This window comes from Triturus cristatus, chromosome 5_2 (genome assembly GCF_964204655.1).
Source record: "Triturus cristatus chromosome 5_2, aTriCri1.1, whole genome shotgun sequence".
NCBI classification, from domain to species: domain Eukaryota; kingdom Metazoa; phylum Chordata; class Amphibia; order Caudata; family Salamandridae; genus Triturus; species Triturus cristatus.
This window is the reverse complement of record NC_140588.1, coordinates 708189308-708210589: the sequence shown is the minus strand read 5'-3', so window position 1 is coordinate 708210589 and position 21282 is coordinate 708189308. Positions and strand designations below refer to the sequence as shown.

Genomic DNA, 21282 nt, shown 5'->3' with positions numbered 1-21282 from the left:
CAGGTCTTTAGCCAATATAAAACATAACTATAATCCATCCTGATAGACACAGACGTGGCCTTCATAGACATATTCATGAACAATACAACACTACCTGTACTTGACATGGAACAAAGGGAGATGTTAGGGGGGCCATCACTGTGCAAGAAAGAAATGTAACCATAGATATGCTCACTCAGCGGAAAACCCCAGGCACAGATGGTTTGCCACCAGAAGTTTACTCAACTTACAGAGCCCAACTCGTTCCTAGCAATTTAATCAGATTCAGTCATAAGGAGGGGAATTGCGAGAATTCAATAGAACAGCGACACTGGTGTGGTTATTAAAATCCAATGGAAGCTTGGTCAAATAGAACCCGGACTCTCCGTACCTCTGAATATAAAATCCTGTGTAAATTACTAGCAAATAGATTGGCTTCGATTTTCCGATCCTTGGTTCAGTGTGACCAGAGCGGCGTTATATCATGAAGGCAGACACATAACAACATGAAATTACTTTTTCATGTCTTGGATGAGACACCTAGTCTGCACTCTGCACCTCTTGTGGTATTGCTAGATATATAGATAGAGCATTTGACACGTTATGGCCTTTCATGTTCACGGTGTTATGGCGCTGGGATTGGGAGAAGGCTTCCTGAAATGGGTGAAATTACTGTACCAGAGGTGCATTGCAAGGGTTCACACCAGTCGAGCATTATCAGAAGCATTTGAAGGGGCACGCGCACCAGGGTTGTTCGCCCTCCCCATTGATCTTTGCTCTGGCAATAGAACTACTGGCAGCTGCATTCGAGGACAAAGCATTGGTTTGGGGCATCTTATCACGGCATACTCCCCCATATTATTTCACTATATACACACAATGTGCTTTTTTACCTTCAAGACCGCAGGTGAGCCTATTCGGCACCATGTTGCTCCTAACAGACTTCGGGAAAGCATTGAGACTAAATATAAACTGGGGCAAATGAAGTCTGTTTCCCTTTCATGCACTGCCGGACAGTGATCCTCCGATATGGTTAAACAACATGATTCCCTGGATACCGGACACTTTAGGTCCCTGGGGGCCTGGGTATACCATGAGGATGAGAGGATGGTACAGGGCAACACTGGCAAACTGGTTGCGGCAATCCATGCTTCACTGGCTTTTTGGAAGGCTCTCATTGGCTCCACCAAGGGACGGGTTACAATTGTCAAAATGTTGCAATTACCACAACTCTTATGTTTATTTTGGTGCTACCAGTGGTACTAAAGCATTTCTTCTTTAAAGAGAGCCTTCTGTCTGATCTTGTGTGGGTGGGCAAATATAAAAGTTTAGCGGGGAAGGAAAAAGGCTCTGCCCCTACATCAATCAATCAGGGATTTGTGAAGCGCACTACTCACCCTTGAGGGTCTCATGGCACTGGGGGGATATCGTGCAGCTCCATCTTATCCAAAGAGCCAGGTCTTGAGACTCTTACTGAATGCTTGCAGAGTGGGGGGTCGTCTGAAGCTGAGAGGGAATTCATTCAAGGTCTTTGCCGCGATGTAGGAGTAGGCTCGTCCACCCATTCTAACTGCGAATGCGAGAGGTTTCGGTATGGTTTAGGTCAGCGGAGGGGAGGCTTCTCTTGGGTGCGTGGAAGGAGGCCCTTTTGTTGAGGTATTGGGGTCCCGTGTTGTGGAGGGATTTCTAGGGGTGAGTGAGTAGCTTGAAGGTTACTCTCTTCTCGACGGGGAGCCAATGGAGGTCGCGTTGGTGCTGGGTGATATGGTCTTGTCGTGGGATGCCGAGGACGAGTGTGGCAGCGGTGTTCTGGAGTTTGCATAGTAGGGATTTGTTGATTCCGGCGTAGAGGGTGCTTCCGTAGTCCAATCTGCTGGTTATGAGTGCGTGGGTGACAGCCTTTCTGGATTCGGGGGAATTCATTTGAAGGTCTTGCGGAGGATGTTGAAGCACGTGGAGGAGACGGCATTGATCTGTCGGGTCAGGGTGAGGGAGGAGTCGAGTATGATGCCGAGGTTGCGGGCGTGGTCTGTGGGTGTGAGGGGGTTGCTGAGGGAGGTCGGCCACCAGGTGTTGTCCCATGCAGAGGGGGTAGACCGAGGACGAGCACTTCTGTCTTCTCCGAGTTGAGCTTCTGGTAGCTGCTGCTCATCCAGGATGCGACGTCTTTCATTCCTTAATGGAAGCCGAGTCTAGTGGTGTTGGGTTCCTTGGTGAGGGAGAGGATGAGTTGGGTGTCGTCGGCGTAGGATACTATGCTGAGTCCATACTTTCTGACTATGGCGGCGAGGGGGGCCATGTAGATATTGAAGACCGTAGGGCTGAGCGATGATCCTTGGGGTACTCCGCAGCTGATCTCTGTGGGTTCGGAGAGGAATGGCAGGAGTCTGATTATTTGGATTCTGCTGGTGAGGTATGAGAGGATCCAGTCTAGGGCGGTCCCTGTATACCGGCGTCGTGGAGTCTGGCGGTGAGTGTGCAGTGGGAGACAGTTTTGAAGGCTGCAGACAGGTCTAGTAGGATGAGGGCTGCATATGGCCCTGGTTGAGGAGAATGCAGATGTCTTATGTGGCGGATCGGAGGGCAGTCTCAGTGCTGCGGACTCCGGTTTGGGATGAGGCGAGGATTGAGTTAGCTTCAATGAAGTACTTGAGCTGGATGTTGATGATCTTCTCAGTGACTTTGGCTGCGAAGGGGAGGAGCGAGATGGGTCTGTAGTTTTTGAGGTACATCGGGTCTGCGGGGGGCTTCATGAGGAGGAGCTTGACTTCTGCGTGTTTTTTAGTCGTCGGGGAACATGCCGGCTTCAAAGGTGGAGTTGATGGTGCGTCGTAGTTCGGGTGCTATGGCGGTGGAGGCTCTGTGGAAGATGTGCGGCAGGGAGGGGTCCATGGGGGCTCTTGAGCGTATGCTCTTCATGGTCGTGGCGGTGTCTTCTGTAGTGACAGGGGTCCGGGTGGTGATGGTTGGCTGGCTGGCGTTGCTGGAGATAGATGTAGTGTTGGTGCCTTGTTTCTGTTCGATGAAGTTGTCGTAGAGGGACTTGATCTTGATATGGAAGTAGGAGCCGAGTTTGTTGCAGAGGTCCTGGGAGGACGTGACGTCTTAAGCTTCGCTGGGGGGTTTGGTGAATTCTTGTATGATGGTGAAGAGTTCCTTCGAGTTGCAGGAGTTGGCGAGGATTCTGTCCTGGATGAAGTTCCTTTTTGTGGATCTGATGCATTGGTGGTATTTTGTCATGGTGGTTTTGTAGCTAGTCTGTGCTTCCTAGGTTTTGTTTCCTCCATGCTTTTTCAAGACGTCTGCAGGTGCGTCAGGATTCTCAGAGGTCAGTGGTGAACCAGGTGGCTTTCATGGGGCGCTGTCTGTCAGAGTTCTGGAGGGGGGCGAGCTTATCTGCGCAGTTGGTGATCCATCTGTGGAGTTCGTTGGCAGCAGAGTTGGCGTCAGTCGTGGTGGGAGGGAGAGCGTTGTTGAAGGGCTCTTCAATGACCTTGCTCTAGTTCCTGCGTGGAGGGTGTGGTGTCAGTTTGGGCGCTGTGGGTTTTGAGAAGGAAAAATTTACGCAGTGATGGTCCATCCAGAGGAGTTGCATGGTGTGGCTGAAGCCGCTGTTGTTTCCTCCTGCGAAGATGGGGTCGAGAGTGTGTCCTACCTTGTGGGTGAGGATGGTGACAAGCTGTTTCAGTCTGGGTTTCAGTTGGCGAGGTTGGCCAGGAGGGCGGTGGAGTTTGGGTTGCTGAGGTTGTTGAAGTAGAAATTCAGGTCTCTGAGAAGTACGTAGTCCATGGAGGCGATGGCGTGTGGGGCGATGAGGTCTGTGATGGTTGCGGTGAACGTTGTCCATGGTCCAGGAAGTCTGTAGGCGAGGGTGCGACGTAGGGTTGTTCTGGGGTTGGTCAGGATCTGGAAATGGAGGTGTTCCATGGGGGACGAGGAGTCGTTTGTGCTGGCTGTGGTAAGTCGGAGGGAGTTCTTGTGTACAATGGCGAGTCTTCCTCCCGGGTGTTTGAGGCGGTCCTTCCTCTGGATCTTGTATTGGTCAGGGATGGAGGTTGCAGTGTCAGGGGCGGAGGCGACATTGGTCCAGGTTTCTGTGAGGAAGGCGGCGTCTGGCGACAGGGTGTCGAGGATGTCTCAGATTTCTACTATGTGTCTGTGCAAGGAGCATACTTTGACATGTGGGAGGGATAGGATTGCCATGCCTGGAGTCATAGTATCTGGCATCTCAACCGGTGTGGCAGGCTGGATGGTTGGGGAACCCATAGGAGCAGAACGCAGTAGAGATCTCTGCAGGCTTGTGAGGAACACCACTCTTAATACAATTTTAGATACCAAATTGGCTAAAAAAAAGTTACCCCAGGCTATTAGGGTGGTCGAAAGTTTTTGAATTAGATATGTGCGAGCATCTGGGAAGGACACACCATACGCTCCTGACACACCATTGTAGTGTCTACCTAAATTCTCACTGTTCACGAAATATATTGATCGAAGGGCTTGGACAGAGGCGGAGATTCACATGATTGGGGACGGGATATACATGACATTCGATGAGCTTAGGGACCACTTCTATATTGGTGCCAGGCAATTCATAGCACATAATACATTGTGCAGGGCGGCTACAGCAACATGGTCTTGTGTGCCAGAGGAACCACCCCGCTCGGGAACTTTGCATATGGTCTGACCCTTGGCAATTCTACACATGCTGTATCACGTATGTGCAAGGCACTTTGCTCAATCTTCTAGGGTGAGGCTTCAGAAGCTAGGTCCCTGAGGCAGGAAGTTATGGATGCGGAACTACAAGATGACATATGGGCAAAGGTTCTAAAATATGCTAGCTTGTTACTAGGAACATGTGTTTTAAATTCACACACCCAAATTGTATTCATCAGACTTATTTACACTTCACAGACTTGCCATAATGTATAAAGGGGCAGATAATGTGTCATCCTGAAGCACATTTCCATCACTTGGTTTGAGAAAGTTGCCACATACTACATTACTGGGAGGATATAGTGCCCGTGATTTGAGAGGTCATGACGCCATAGTTCCTCTGGACCCTCGCACTGCCTGCTAGGTCGATTCCATAGAACTAAATCACAGAAGCAGGCATGTCGGTTCATAGACGAAACCTTGATCAATGTAGCAATGAACTGGAAGGAAATGAATGTTCTGCATGTTGCAGGGTGGGTACGAGATGTTCTGAAGGGTGCTTAAGTCGAATTGTCCTCATTATTGGCCCTTTGCAGGAGAAGTAACACACGTACACCTGTTGATTGCTGGGATTAGAGGATAATATCTGACACACGTACGCCATGTATCATAGCACTGTGTACTTGATAAGCGAAAGTGCTGAAATTTGTGAGTTCTGGTTGTGATCATTGAGTTTTAAAAAAAAAAATGACAGCTGTGGGATTTGATGTTGTTCTAAGTACATTGCCTGGTTGCGAGGAGGGTGGGAGAAAGGTTAGCTAATTTTTGTTAAGTTAAACAGATATATGACTGGAACCCTTGATCGGTGTGATTGTTACAATATCAGTACCCCTTTGGGGCATGTGTCCTGGACCACGTGTTTACTCACAAAGGGATTTAATGATAACCGTCTCAAATAAATAGGTAGTTTTAGTCTTTATGTTTTCCATGCTGGAACATTTGCAATAATATTTCTATTATCCATCCCCACAGGGAAGAAAAACACTAATGTCTAAACCTTCTTCTTTTGGTCCAACACTGAAAGTATTAAGGCATTATATTCTGCTCACAATTCATCAAATAGCATGGCTCTCTTTATTTTCTGTAAAAAGACAGATCAATTTAAAAATTGTAAGTGAGGGAGGAGGAGCCTAGCGCGCAACCAAGATGGCCGCGTAGGTGCGAGGCTCCCGAGGACCTCCGCGACCTCCTGCATAAATCCTGACAGAATCCTGTCCCAGATGAGGGGACTGTATTTGTGAGCCCGAGCAGAGGTGACGCCCGTTTTCCGTTTTTAAATCGGACCTCGGACACCGGCAGGAGCATCGATTGAGGTTTGCGGCCTTCTCCACGCCGGCCCCCCGTACTGGAGTTGTGGGGCGATCCGGACACAAAGTGAACAACAGCGGCGGGCGAGGCTGGGTGGCTCGCATACCCCGCACTTTCACTTTCGCTTTTGCGCCCTCCTTGCTGCCAGGCGAGGTTGGGTTGCGGGGCGGTGTGCGGTGCTGTGGCCTCGTTGGGCTGCCCTGCCGGCCCGCCGGCTGCGATCCGTCCTGAGGAGCGGTGGTCGCCCCCCCCCGGAGCCCTTGAACGGGATTGTCTGCCCCCTTTCTGAGGAGATTGGCTCGATTTGGGGATTGCGACCATGGCCACAAAACAAGATGGCGACCGGGCCAAGGTGAAGTCGACCCGTCGTGGCACGGCCCAACAATCCAATAACATGGACCGCTACACCCTCCAGAAGGGATCTCCAGAGGCGCTGCGTAGGTCCCCCACGGGCCCGACTGATGCTCCTGCTCTGCCCACGGACCTGACCCTCCGGGACGTCATGGGCGCCATCGCCGAGATGAAGGCCTCGGTGGACCAGCGCTTTGACACTCTGGCGCAGAAGATCGACTCGGTCCTCGTGGACGTGGGCCTCGTGAGAGCCGATCTGTCTAAAACAAATGACCGGGTCGATTCTTTGGCCCACTCTACCTCGGGCCTCACAACTGACGTGGCGGCCCTCCAACAGGAGGTGCGCAGGCTTGGCCAGGCGAGCGCCCTGATGAATCGTCGACTGGAGGATTCCGAGGGTCGGGCCCGGAGAAACAACGTCCGCATTATCGGGGTGCCGGAGGGACGAGAGGCGGAGGCAGCGGATCTGTTCGTGGAGGACCTGGTCCTCACCCACCTACAGCCTCGGGGGCTGAGCAAATTCTTTGCAGTGGAACGGGCCCATAGGGTCCCCGGGGGTAGGCCTAAGATCGGCGCCCCTCCGAGGCCTCTCATCGCCCGGATCTTCAATTTTAGGGACAGAGACGCTATCCTGCAGACTTCTAGGCTCCAAGGGCCAGTCAGACTTGACAACATGGATATTAATTTCTATCCTGACTTTACCCCGGCGGTCCAAAAGCAGAGACTGAGCTTTCTGGGTGTCAAACGTCGCCTACGAGACCTGAATCTCAAATATTCGATGCTTTTTCCAGCTAAGCTGAGGGTGGAGGTAGATGGCCGCACGCACTTTTTTGATCGTCCCGAGGCGGCTGGGGACTGGCTGGACACTTTGCCCGGAGATCGGGGCCGGGGGGGCGGGGGGGGGAGCGGTTGGTGGGGAGGGCCCGCCGGATCAGGACTAAGGGACTAATGGTAGGCCTTGCTCCGGACTGTGTTATTGTCACCATTGACTGTTAGGGTAAGTTCCCCTCCTGTGGAGGTCGTGCGGGGTCTCTTGGGGGATCTCCCTCCTCCTCTGGGGGACTAGTTAGTTTTCTTTCTATGGGGCGACAGGCACACTGCACTTTGGGGGGGCTGTTTGGGCTCATGCAGGGGTGCAGGGTGGGGGGAGTTCTGTTGGGATGGGTGGGTTGGGGTGGGGTGTGGTTCGTTTCTACCGCAAGGCAAACCCTTTATTGTACTGGTGTTTTTGAGCTGCTCTCGGGGGGACAAATGATGGCTTCTGTATGTGATGGGGGGTAGGGACCTGACTTTGTTGTCCTGGAACGTTAACGGGCTGGGGGATAGGATTAAGCGGGGTGTGGTCCTGCAGTATCTGAAACGGATTTCGCCTGATGTGGTCTTTCTGCAGGAGACACACCTTATTGGTAACTCCTTTTGTGCCATGAATCGACGTGGTTATCGTTTGGTGGCCCACTCGGGCTTTACGTCAGGCTCACGAGGGGTGGGCATTATGGTCAAGACCTCGCTACCGCTAGAAATAGACGAGGTGCGCCATGATGAGAGGGGACGCTACACTGTTTTGGTGGGGAGAATGGAGGGCAAAGTAGTCGTCTTTGTCTCAGTGTACGTCCCACCGGGGTTACAGTCCACCACCTTTGCGGACCTGGGACGCCTCCTTCTTGACCTTCCGGGGGGGCTTCTGGTGGTTGGGGGGGGACTTCAACGCGGTGGTTTCTGGGACTATGGATCGTTATCCCCCTAGGGACCTCCCCCGGGCACAGGCGTGGCTGTCGGGCCTTTTGGACACACTGGGATTGGTGGACTGCTGGCGTTTAAAGCATCCCACTCAGCTGCAGTACACCTTCCATTCGGGTGCCCATGGTAGCCTTTCGCGGCTTGATCATATCCTTGTCCCTGCGGCCTATGCCGGGAGGGTCGGGGAGGTGCGCCATTTGGCGAGGGGCATTTCAGATCACTCCCCGCTCCTGTTGCACTTTGATGTCTTCCCGAGGGGGGAGGGTAGGGTAGCTCCAATCAACGCTTGGTACCTGCGCGACCCCACTATTCGCGCTGACTTGATTAAATCCTTGCAACGGTATTTCGAGGAGAATGTGGGGTCAGTCCTGTCGGCTATCTCCCTGTGGGAGGCTTTCAAGACAGTGCTGAGAGGGGAGGCCCTCTCCTTTATTTCCCATGCCCGGAGGCGCGCACGGGAGGAGGTGACCCGGGTGGAGGCCGAAATTACTGAATTGGAGGGTGATTTGGGGAGTGGGGTGACTGACGCTGCGCTCCACGTTCTGCACCTTAAGCAGGCGGCCTATAGGGCCCTCGTCACGGAGGCGGCCAGGGGCCTCAGCAGAGAGCAACAGGGGCGATTGTATGATGTGGGTGATAAGGCGGGCAAGTTGATTGCGTGGTTGGATAAGAAGGAGAGAGCGAGTCGTGTGGTCCCGCTGATTGAGAGGACGGATGGCTTTCGTGTCATTGAGCCGGAAGGCATTGTTTCTTGCTTCGCGGATTATTTCCGCGAGGTATATTCCCCGGTTTCTCCCTGCTCGGAGGAGGATTCCCATGCCCTGCTGCGTGACATCGCGCTCCCCTCCCTTTCTGTGGAGGACAGGGAGTTGCTGGATGCCGCCCCCACCTCGGACGAAATCGCCCTCGCCATCCGCTCGGTCGCTTCTGGCAAGGCCATGGGCCCGAACGGCATTCCTATCGAGTTATACAAGCTGCGACCGGATGTACTGGCACCCCACCTCCGCGCAATGTTCCTTGCGGCCCACTCGCGGGGCTCCCTCCCGCCGGACCAGCGTCTGGCTACCATCGTGGTCATCCACAAGGAGGGGAGACCTCGAGACCGGGTCACATCCTATCGGCCTATCTCGCTCTTGAATGCGGAGCCTAAAATCCTCGCCAAGGTGCTCGCCAACCGGCTGGTCGGCGTGGTGGGCGACCTGGTCCACCAAGACCAGTCCGGCTTTATTCCCCATCGCAATACGGCTCTTAATCTGCGACGCCTGCACGGCGTGTTAGCGCGTGCTCCGTTCGTGCGGGAGCCGGCCATCTTGGCGTCTTTGGATGCCACTATGGCGTTCGACACACTCGAGTGGCCGTACATCTGGGCGATGCTGGCGAAATTTGGCTTTGGGCCGGGTTTCATCAGCTGGGTCAAATTGTTGTACTCGGACCCACTTGCGCAGGTGGTGGTGAATGGTCGAGTCTCGGCCCCATTCGTGCTGGGACGGGGCACGCGACAGGGTTGCCCCCTGTCGCCGCTCCTGTTCGCACTGGCCTTGGAACCCCTGGCGGAGTGGCTGCGGTGGCACCCTTCTATCCGAGGTCTCCGTTGGACCCCCGAGTATGAGGACCGCGTGTCTCTCTATGCAGACGACATCCTTTTGTACTTAGCCTCCCCGCGCAAATCACTGATTGTCCTGGTCGATGTTCTGCACTCTTTTGGCCGCAATTCAGGCCTTGTCATCAACTGGGCCAAATCCTGTGTTTATGTGCTTTCCGGGGAGGCTCCTGTCCTCCCGCGGGGCTGTCCGATCCAGATTGCCTCGGAGGGATTTCGATACTTGGGTGTCTACATTACGCTGGACCCGGTGGCCCGCTACGAGCGAAATTTGCTTCCCCCCCTCCAGCGCTTGAAGGAGGATGTCGCGCGCTGGAGGCGCTTGCCACTTTCGCCGCTCGGCCGGGCGGCGTTGTTCAAGATGATGTCACTGCCGCGCTTCCTGTACGCTCTCCAGAACACTATGGACTTGGTCCCAGCGCGCTACTTCCGTGAAGTGGAAGGTTTACAGCGCCGCCTGTTCTGGGACGGGAGGCCGCGTATAGCCTTGGCAAAGTTGACGCTCCCGTGGTACGACGGAGGGATTGCCCTCCCGGATATTAAACGGTATTACTGGGCCTCCCAGTTAGCTGCAATTAATCATGGCCTCTATGGGCCCGCCCTAAACCCGGCATTTGAAATGGACAAGATGCTCCTGCCCGGTGGCGACTACAATCGCGCGCTCTACGCTAGTGTGCCTGATTCCCGCTTGACGGGACCCACGCGTGTCATGGTGCGAGTATGGCACGCGGCTAATGCAGCTATGGGCTGGAAGGACCGTTTGACCCGGGCGTCACCGCTGTATGCGTCTGAGAGGTTGGGCTCTCTGTGGACCTCGAAGGGCTTTGCGCAGTGGGTCACGATAGGCATCAGTACAGTGGGGGATCTCTGGACGAGGGGAGGATTTAAAACATTCGAGACGTTGCAGGCGGAGTTTCAGCTGCGGGGCAGTGAATACTTTCGGTACCTGCAGGTCCGTCACGCACTGGGCTCCGTCTTCCCAGACGTGGCCTCCATCCCGGAGTCCTCCCCCCTGGAGGATCGAGTGCTAGATGGCCATGTTCCGGACAGCACGATCTCCCTCATTTACAAGAAATTGATAAATGATCGCTCGGGCTTACTGACTGGCCTCCGCGAGGCCTGGGTTGCCGATGGGCCCGAGTTGGACGACGAGGACTGGATTTCCGCGGTGGCCTCTCCGAAGGAGGTGGCCATCCCGGCTCGCCTTCGTTTCGTCCAGCTTAAGATACTCCACCGGGTGTACATGACGGGGCCAAGGCTTCTGCGTATGGGCTATGCCGAGGACGGATTGTGTAAGCGTGGGTGTGGTGCTTCAGCGACCTTTTTGCACATTTTGTGGGAATGCCCGAGGGTGGAGCGATTCTGGCGTGGTGTGCATGAGGTCCTGCGAGCGGTTACGCATGTCGCGCTGTTGCCTGAAGCGAGGAGATGTTTGCTGAATGTGTGGGAACCGACCGATTACTCGATTCCGCAGACGCGATGGGTGACTCTGGGCTATATGGTGGCTAAACGGGACGTTGCACAGCTGTGGGGATCCCAGAGGTCCCCGGCGGTGTTGGCCTGGAAAGAACACATGGATTGGTGCATGTTCCGAGAAAAGGTGGTGTATGTGGCGCGGGGTAAGCCTGGGGCATGGGTGAAGATATGGGGCCCCTGGAACGCCTACCGTGGGGATATCTGCGAGCCGCCGTTGTTGCCTCCCGCTTCACCAGCTCCATCCCCCTAGTTTACTCCCTCCCTCAGTTCCGAGCACAGTGTTCTCCCAGTCCCGGACCTGTTTCCCTTCCCCTCTCGGGGGTTTTCAGTGGATGGTTTGGGGTCCCCCATTTGAGGAGCACGTGCTGCCACTTTCGATCGTGGGTTGCCTTGCGGGTGTGTGTTTATTTATGTTGTTGTGTTGTATAAAATGAAACCGTATTGTGGGCTCAGAGCCATATGGCCCGCGTTGTTGATACCTCCTGCCTTAGTGTCTATGCAAAGCCAAGCGCCTCATTGTATGTATGTCATTTATTATCGTCACTTTAGCGGCCGGCCGGAAGGTTGTAGGCCCATACCTGTATATATTTGAGATTGCAATAAACGGTTTCAAAAAAAAAAAAAAAAAATTGTAAGTGAGGTCCTCAGTTCCTGATACGCACATTTAAAATTAGAAACCAGTTGTCAACTGTAGACCAATGCATTTCCAAATGACAAAACTAATGTCTTTAGGTCTGGTGTGTTGACTGACGTTCGCATCAAGCAAGAGTACACAGAAAAGCCAATCGCGCTACTTATGCAGAATCAACGGGTAAGTATTCAGTTATTTGTCTAATCGGGTTTTTCTTAAAATACTTTGCACGCAAATTATTAACAACGGAAGAAACAAAGGAAAAATTTAATAAAGAATACAGGGAAAGAAGGAATTAACAGACTGGTGTGGTATAAAGGATCATTTGGATTATGAAAGTTCGATTTGGCGCAAATGACATAGGCATCAATGATACGCATTATTCTGCATAGAAATGTGTTGCTACCTAAGCAGATATACTTAATTAGCGAGGGTAACCACAACCACTTACCTATAAGTTACACTTTTACAGTTTTCATCTGCAAGGTAACTATCTTCAACAATGAAATAGCTGCAATTGATTCTTTGCCCATTGCTGTCAATTACTGCTGTACATCTAGGACAAGAAAAGATCATTAAACAGAGTTAATAGCACCCAAGGTATGTTGTCTATTTCTTAACTTTAGACTGTTTATTGGTGCAATTAAATGCATGCGTCATGTATCACAAAGCATCAATCACTGGACTCTAGCACATTCACCAAAGTGCTCCCTAAAACAGATTTAAAACTAAGTTATATTTAAGAGACTGAACTTCCAGCGTTGAGACTTTTCCAAAATAATTTTTGCTTGGTTGGATTCAAACCTACGTACTCACTCTTAGGGACAGAGAGGACAAAAACATCAATGTGTTCGCCCTTTTGATACTATTATCACTAAAAAACGATGGGATATCAGGCATTTTCAAGAAGAGTGCTTTGAAATTCTATCCAAAAGATTTCTGGAGAATAGTCTTCATACACTATTGTGACATGCTCCAGTGCACCATCATTCTCTGGGTACCTGGTGAGATGAAAAACCTAGGAAGGTATTTGATGTGAGAAAACGACATTGGTTTTCTCATCTTTAAGCCACCATGTTTCTGCCAGTTACTTACAGTTCCGGGCAGGGTTGGGGGTGTAGAAGAATCTTACCAGTGACCCGGAGAATAAAGGTCCACTTAAGTATACCCTTGTTTTTTTTTGTTATTTCTCAGTCCCTCATAAAAATATATGGTCTATAAGAGCTGCCCAAGAGCACTTTTGTGAACCCGGACAGGAGGCATACAGTCCTATCTGGGGGGATAGCCCTATGTGAAACAAGCCACGATAGTGTGTTGGGCTATTCTCAAACATCCTTTTGGACTGAATGTCTTTTTTCACACCAAACATATTGGAAACATTGGATATCCGGTCATTTCTTTAGTGAGAAGTGTATTCTAACCTATACATTATTTTTTTTAAGAGTTTATATTTAGAACGATAGTATATATGTTTAAATAAAAACAGTTGTTTTTATATTTTGAGTTTGTTTTTAAATAGGCAGTAAAACACATGCAAATTGCTAATTGTGTTATAATGTAAGGGAGAACCCATCTATATAACGATAAACAGCCTTTACAATATAGCCGGAACTAAGCATCACCTTTACCACTCGTCCATTACAACGTATGCGTCTTTACCACACATTTCTTTAACCATGAATATGCCTTTACCATGTCTGCTTTATAAAGGAAATGTAAGTATTTCACAGGTAAGTGTATTACATATATGTATGTATGTTCGGGCAAGGGCGGTTTTTGGGTGGGTAAAGGTTTTTGGGTGGGTAAAGGTTTTTGGGTGGAAAGGGGATTTTTAGGGTTTAGGGTGGGTATAGTTTTTCGGGTGGCAAGGCTATTTTTAGGGTGGGCATGGGTTTTTGGGTGGGAAGGGAAATTTTAGGGTTTACGGTATGGTGGGTGTAGGCTTTTGCGAAGCAAGGATAAACTTAGGGTGGGTTTGGGTTTTAGGGTGGCAAGGGTATTTTTAAGGTTTAGGGGTTGTGGGTTAAGGCAAGCTCTATATATATATATATATATATATATATATATATATATATATATAGGTTTATACTTACCTGTAAAATACTTACATTTTGTAATGCGAGTATTTTACAGGTAAGTATAAACCTATATATATTTATACATAGGATTATACTTACCTGTAAAATACTTACATGTTCGTGTTAAATGAATACGTGTTATAGGCATATGTATGGTAACGACATGGGTGGTAAAGACACATGCGTTGTAATGGTAAAGGCATGCATGGTTTCGTCATACAACCCTATATAACTGCCTGATAATATGGTATCTTTGTCTTTTATTGACCGTAAAAAAATAAAATAATCAAAATGCAACGATTGTGTTTTAGTTTATAGGCATTCTACAGGCACTGCGAAATGAACTGTTTCTTTAGAACCACAACCCCCCCGGAGCTTTCAAAAAGAAGCATCATAAGAAAGTTGCATTTTTCCAAGTAGTTTATGCTTTGCAAGTCTTTTTCTACCACACGGAGCGCATCAGATTTAGTTGCAAAAGAAAATTATTTGAATGAGGTGTTGGTGTGAACAGCATTTACCTATAGCTATCTTGACAAATGAAGTGATCCAAGTTTGGATAACCATCTATCTAGTAAGAGATTTCTAAATAATTCTCGAAATCCTTTTCTGGAAAATATTTTACTTCTGATTGAAAGGCAAGGTAGCTGAGGGTGAATAAGGGTGCACCCTGTACAGTGAAAGTTCTACTCATCACTGATGGCAATTGTTTTTAAAGATACCATCATCTAGAATAGATTTATTTAACTGAAAAACCCAAACTATGTGTGTAGTGTTTTAGTTCAAAAGATGTTTGGATAATAATCTTGAGCACTAACAGCATATCTACATGCTGAAAATATATTTGCGCATGTTAACTTACAATTTTTTGAACAATGCGTTTCTGAATATTGCATTTGACTCCAAATGTTTTCAGTTGATTTTCACTATTGTATGCAGGTGGTCAGGGCCCAAATGTAAGGTAAGCAATCTCAAGTTTGACCCACGGTCAATTTTTTTCACCTCTATGAGGTAAATACTGGTGCGAAGAGTTGGGCACCATGCAAACACTTTCAAGAAATACTTTTTAGAAGTGTAATACATTAAGTTTGCAAATTATGCATAGGCTTTCGCTCCAATGGTGCCCCCCTGCAAAACGGATACCACCACTCTCAAAAATAAATTTGTCTCAGTTTTTATAGTCACAGTATCTAAATCCAAATTGTCAAATATTTTAGTAGAAAGGTGTGAAGAAGGTGGTTCTGGACCAGTTAAATACCCCCGATTGTTTTCAATTTGGATGTCCTCGTTTTTGGATCTCTGATGTGAATGAGGTCCCCCTAATGAAGTCTCACTCAATGTAAGCTTAAGTCAAAGTGGTTTTGAGATGTTCCCACAAGAACATGTGTTACAATCGAAAGATACCTTCTTGTAAGTTGATAGTCACGCAGACAGTCACGTAGAATATAAGCTACAGGTTTATTGAAGAAGTTAGGTTAGAGGTAAGCTGGCAAAAACCCCACCAGGAGCAGCATCTTCACTGCTCAGCCCACTCTCTCCAACTGACCTCTTACAGCTCAGGCACTTATCAACATTCTATTACATCACACGCACATGGGTGAGCTGCAGGGAACTGAGCTACTATGGAAAGGATGCATTACAACACCACCAGGTTACAACACATCTCCACCCCATAGAAATTAAATTTAATTACAATAAGACGTAAGATAGAAAACAAAACAATAACCAGTCCTATTAATATCTAAACTCTAAAATCATCAAGACAGGAAATACAATTATTGCACCTCCTACTAGGTAAGAACAATTTCACTCATAAATTATCAAGACAGGTAAATACAATTACCACACATCCAACTGTACACTTGCGGAAAGAAATGAAAATACCACAGAATGTAAGATGAAAAATAAAAATAAATATTCAAGCACAAACTAAATAAATGGCAGGACTGGGGAACTACTAATGCCCTTCACTGCACACACCTAATCCTTAACACCTAGGAAGGACTCAACTAGACATGGGACTACTCACACCCTCTACTGTACATCTTTGGAAACCTACTAATACATGGCAGTACCAGGGAACAACTAACCCCCTCTACTGCACACACACTTAATCCTTGACCCATTTGGAAAAGACTCTTGCAACATTAGGGTATAACACATATGCCCCTTACAACATCCATCTCCTTTAACCCTTTAGAAAGGATCATCTCAAATTATAAACAGCACTACACTTGCCCTATACTACATAACTCTGCAGGCTTAAGGTTTACTCCCCTATTACATACAACAGGACATACGGTATTTACTCAAATCACCCCCTACTGCATACAACCACAGGACAAGGGGTAAATAGCCACTTCACCCACCCGCCTACTGCATACAACAACAGGACAAGGGTATGTACACAAAGATAGGCTGAATCATAACCACTACACTCTTTATCCAGACTCCTAAGTCACAACTGCACATAAGACACTAGCATACAACATCATATAAAAAAAGTTTTAAAATTTAGCATGGCATTGAAAATTCAACAGGGCATTAAAAAATATGGTCAGGCAGTATATATTCAGGACAATTCAGCAATATTTAGTCAGGCAGCAAAATATTAGGCAGCAAGTTCAACATGGCATTGACAATTCAGCATGGCATTGAAACGTATAGTCAGACAGCATATATTCAGCAATATTCAGGCAGGCAGCAACATATTCTCTGATAGGGGCTAAAGTCCTCCACCCTGGTGAGCAGCCACTCATCCAAAATCACACACAGAACTCACGTGGGTTGGAATCCCATCATCATCGCCAGTGTTACAATCGAAAGATACCTTCTTGTAAGTAAACAGTAACATAGCCAGTAACGTAGAATATAAGTTTCAGGTTTATCTGAAAAGTTGTAGTTAGGATACAGGTTATAGGTAAGATGGTTAACACCCCACAAGGAGCAGCATCCTCGCTGCTCAGACCTCTTACAGCTCAGGCACTCATCAACATTCCATTGCATCATACACACACTGGCTGAGCAGCAGGGAACTGAGATACTATGGAGAGGGTGCATTATAATAACAGGTTACAACAACATGCCGTTTAAAATAAGGCCTGATGCTGCATAGCTGAGTTAAGAGGCACTGCACTGGTTACTGATGACTGAGTGAGAGAGACTGTTGTCTGACTCAGTATGGGATCTCTACGCAGAATGCTTGTCACAGATGGGAGTTGAATATATTGGTTAAATCTGTGCAGGCCTAATAATTTAATTGGGCATACCCCAAAAGGAATGCCCTTTTCTATCTGACTAGAGTAGAAGTCTGCAGTGCTTCACTGTACTTGCACTTTGATTGATAACTGGGCAAAAATAAAACTTTTAATTAGCTCGAAACAGAAAAGTGATGGATACAATTTTCCCTATGTTTAAAAGACTTGTGAGTGCATACAAAATACCAATTTGGTCATATATGTGCTCCTTGATATATTCTGGCATTTATAGGCCAGCGCTAATAAAATTCTGGTTTTGAACTACCTTGCTGAACAAAATTAATTACAGCTGGCCAGCTGGGAGGTCAAAGTGTGCCCTAACAATAGGCCTATTCAGAAGGGATTAGCCTTTTCATGGCAGAGAAAGGGACCATAGGAAAGATCTGCATAGGGTGATTAGCTGGCACTTATTGACACTTATGGGTATACGTTTTTCACAGGGGCACATTTGAAGTCCTGTAGGGCTTGAAACTAGTTTCTAGTGGTTAAGTTAAGGTGGCATAGTCCGACCTGTGGGCTGCTCCCACGAAATGTTAGAGTGGTGGAGGGAAAATGTGGCATCTCTGGATTGGGTAGAAAGGTCTACTTTCTAGACCTCGCACCTTCAGTTTCAAAACTTTACAGAGGGAAAGAGGTTTGGAGACAAGAGGGGACTACAGAAGAAGGACAAAGGATAATTTTGACGATAAACCCCTGCCTTGAGTATACTCTGACATTCCAGGACTCTGAAGAATTCGGCCTTGAGAGCCAGTGGCACCAGCTTTCCCTCTAGGGCACACCAGAGGGTTGACATGGTGGATATACTGAAGAAGAGAGTTCACTTACACTCTTGTGGAGAGGTCCTGTGGTGAGGACTCCTGTAGGAAGTCCTCTCTGACTCCCGCTGGATGCAAAGGCATCCTGCAAAGTGGCAAGGAGACTATAGAGCCTGGAGAGTGCAGTCAGACACTGTAGCCAACTTTAAGGCCCTTGTGGTGATTCTGGTGAGACCCCTGACCCAGGAGGTTACCAGGACCTGGGGAGCAGGAGGAACCCAAATACTTTTCTCAGTGGTGAAAGGACAATCTAGATATGGCTGTGGAAAACAATGCAAACATTTTTCAGGCTAGGAGGCCCCAAACAGAGACTCCTGTTGACTGAAGAACACTCACTGTTCTCAACATAATTACCTTTGCAGGTGAAGGCTAGGTGCCAGGTATCCCACTGTCCTGAGTGATGCCTGAGCCCCCACCAAGCACTAGAGTGTGCGCCTGTGTTTCATCCTACCTATTGCAATGCCTGGCAATGGAGCGTGTAGGGTGAAGCAGGAGAAGAACGACAACAGCTTGCTCTCCCACTAGCGCAAGTATATGTGTACTGGCTGGGCGGGAAGCTAGGCTGGCCGTTCAGGATTGGGCTCCCCTCGCAGACCTTGAAGAAATTGGGTGGGTGCTGCACAACAGGAGCTCGGCACCAGATTAAGCAAACACACACACACATTGGTAGCTGCTTTAAAAGCTCAAAGAGAAAAAACTGAAAAGTTACCCAGCTCATTGGTCAGAACAAAAAGGGGACCATATGGGAAATTCACAGTAAGGCCTTGTGGGTCCTATTAAAAATGTGGGTATCCCCATGTAGTCCCAGGAAGAACAGAAGCACCACCATTGTTTATGGTTGGCTCTAAGAGGCAACTGAGAGACATCATGGCTAAAATTAAGTACCCCTGGAGCTATAGATTTTGCTTACAGGCTCTGGGATGCATGGTCCTTCGTAGTTAGGCGCAGCTGCCAAGGTTTCAGATTGCTATATGTGACATTTTCATAATTTTAGAGCAATGATGGGTGACTTTTCAATGCCTATGAGTGACACAATCTCAAGTGAAATCAAGCAATGGGAAACCCATTAATATCAAATGCTGTATTATTTCCAAAAGACTTTTAGCTCACACTGCTAAAAATCATTAACAGCTGAATGGCCGCCTAGCGCTCGGGGTCCACCACGCTGCTCGCTACCTCAAGTTCGGTGGCACCACAATCAGTGGCTCACGGCCTGAAACGAGTTAGTGTGCACAAAACTACTGAGGCAGACTGCGTGACCGGACAGTTCTCAGTAACGCGGCCGCAGGCACCTCTAGATCATGACGGGCTTTTAAAAGCATAGAGAACTTAAGTAGTACAATTAGGAGAATTAAGCACAGCAACTTACTTCTATGGGGCAACAGGCGGGCACCGTTCCCGTTCGCACTCGTGGACTTCCGTTGCAACCAATGCCACGCCACATTCTGGCTCACACTGACTGGTAAAAACCAAAGGAAATGATGGACGGAGTGTTGAACATTGCAAGCACTCACCCCCAGTCAACTGATCTGGGTTTAATCCATCACCGTTCTTTAGCCCACTCTGCCACCCCAGTTCAGACATGGCCATATGCAAATCAGTCTGACCCTGTGCCTCATGGGAACAGTCCAGCCCGAACTGCCAAGCCATGTCTTCCCTGGACCGGAAACAAGCTACCTAGGACCGGTTTCTGGCATTTCAGCCGTCTTCAGCCAGGCTTGCTTGAATCCAGTGGCAAAGTGAGCAAGGGACTCACGTCTGAGCATACCCTGCCAACTTATGGCGAACAAAGGTGACAGAGCGCTGGACTCAGAGCAACTACTACTGCAGTCGCCGCGGTCCGTGGTTCATACTTCGTGACCCTCAGCCTGCTGGCCACCTGTGCTGAGTGGGTCGCGTCAATGACAATCCTTAGCATTATCAATTGATAAATACCGCCGCTGTGCGAGTGGCTCTCCATGTTGCTAGCACGAGGAGTTTGCCCTGGAAAGTTCGAGATAATTATCACACTTTAAAAGAGTAAACACTTCTGCTTCAAGTCCTCAGTCTAGCATCCGTCGTGGTCCGTGTGTTGGGTCCCATTTGCTTAAGACAATCATGTCCAGTTTTAAAATTTCGGTGCTACGGTGCAAGCAGTACTGCCATTTGCCGCAGTTCCACTCGCCTGCCTATGCAGCCATGAACCCCGCTTGCGCCAAAGGTGGCAGCAGAACGTAGTGTACGTACTGCCCGGCCCCTGACGTCAGGCTGCGACATTGGCGCCGCGCCCGGCCGGAATGCACTAGGGTTTTTAAAAAAGATACATTGTAGCAGCCTCACTGCTGTGCTCTGTGCTACAGGCAACGCGCACCCGGGCCGGCAGATGACATCTGTTGGAGCAGGCGCGCACGCAAGCTAGCACCCTCGAGTGGCCAGTAGTGTACTTTTAGCGCTTTGTGTGACAGCAGAAAGAGTGGCATCAATGCGTGACAATGCATTTCAGTGCGGTGATGCGGAGCACCACACTGAAATGCGTTAGTGTCACACCTGATGCGTGATACTTGACAGGACTGGTTAGGTTCTCTGTGGTTGCTAGACAATGCTGACCAATGTGGAAATAAAACTCTGACAAAAAATGTTCACTGTTTTAAAGGTTTATTGTTGCAATAATAAAGTACCAAATGAAACTTAAAATCAGTGCATATTTCTCATAGCACCTTAAAATGTTTTTTGATGACTGAACCGCATAATGACTTAAGGGCTTATGACTGAACTGCATAATGATTTGAGGGCTATGCTCGGTTGTTGGCAAATTATATGGTGCCACCCCAATTGAGACAATATACTTGATGTTTTATTAATGCACTCCCCGTGGTAGTATTATGCCGGCTTTTAGCCATTAGGTGGTGCTGGTGCACAAACAATTACACGTTTATCAAGTATTTGGGACTAGGCCACATTTAGGGGGGGTAATTGACCTGTGTATCCTTTGTTTGTGTTTGCCCCTTGGAGGATGTGATACAAAAGGGGGTGGTGATGGACGGAGCATCAGAACCAATTAAACACTCACACCCAGTCAACAGATCTGGGTTTGATCCATCACCGTTCTTTAGCCCACTCTGCCACCCCAGTTTAGACATGGCCATATGCAAATCAGTCTGACCCTGTGCCTCATGGGAACAGTCCAGCCCGAACTGCCAAGCCATGCCTTCCCTGGACCGGAAACAAGCTTCCTAGGATCGGTTTCTGGCATTTCAGCCGTCTTCAGCCAGGCTTGCTTGAATCCAGTGGCAAAGTGAGCAAGGGACTCACGTCTGAGCATACCCTGCCAACTTATGGCGAACAAAGCGGTACAAAAGGG

General features: G+C 48.8%; 1 protein-coding gene across 1 annotated transcript in view; it reads right to left on the bottom strand.

Moving 5' to 3' along the window:
* The window catches only part of CHM (CHM Rab escort protein), a 757130-nt gene that overhangs the window by 204646 nt on the left and 531202 nt on the right, over positions 1 to 21282 (bottom strand). Inside the window, exon 10 of the mRNA XM_085607803.1 lies at positions 12247 to 12351. Coding sequence (XP_085463929.1) covers positions 12247 to 12351 — 105 coding nt within the window. The remainder of the gene's footprint in view (positions 1 to 12246; positions 12352 to 21282) is intronic.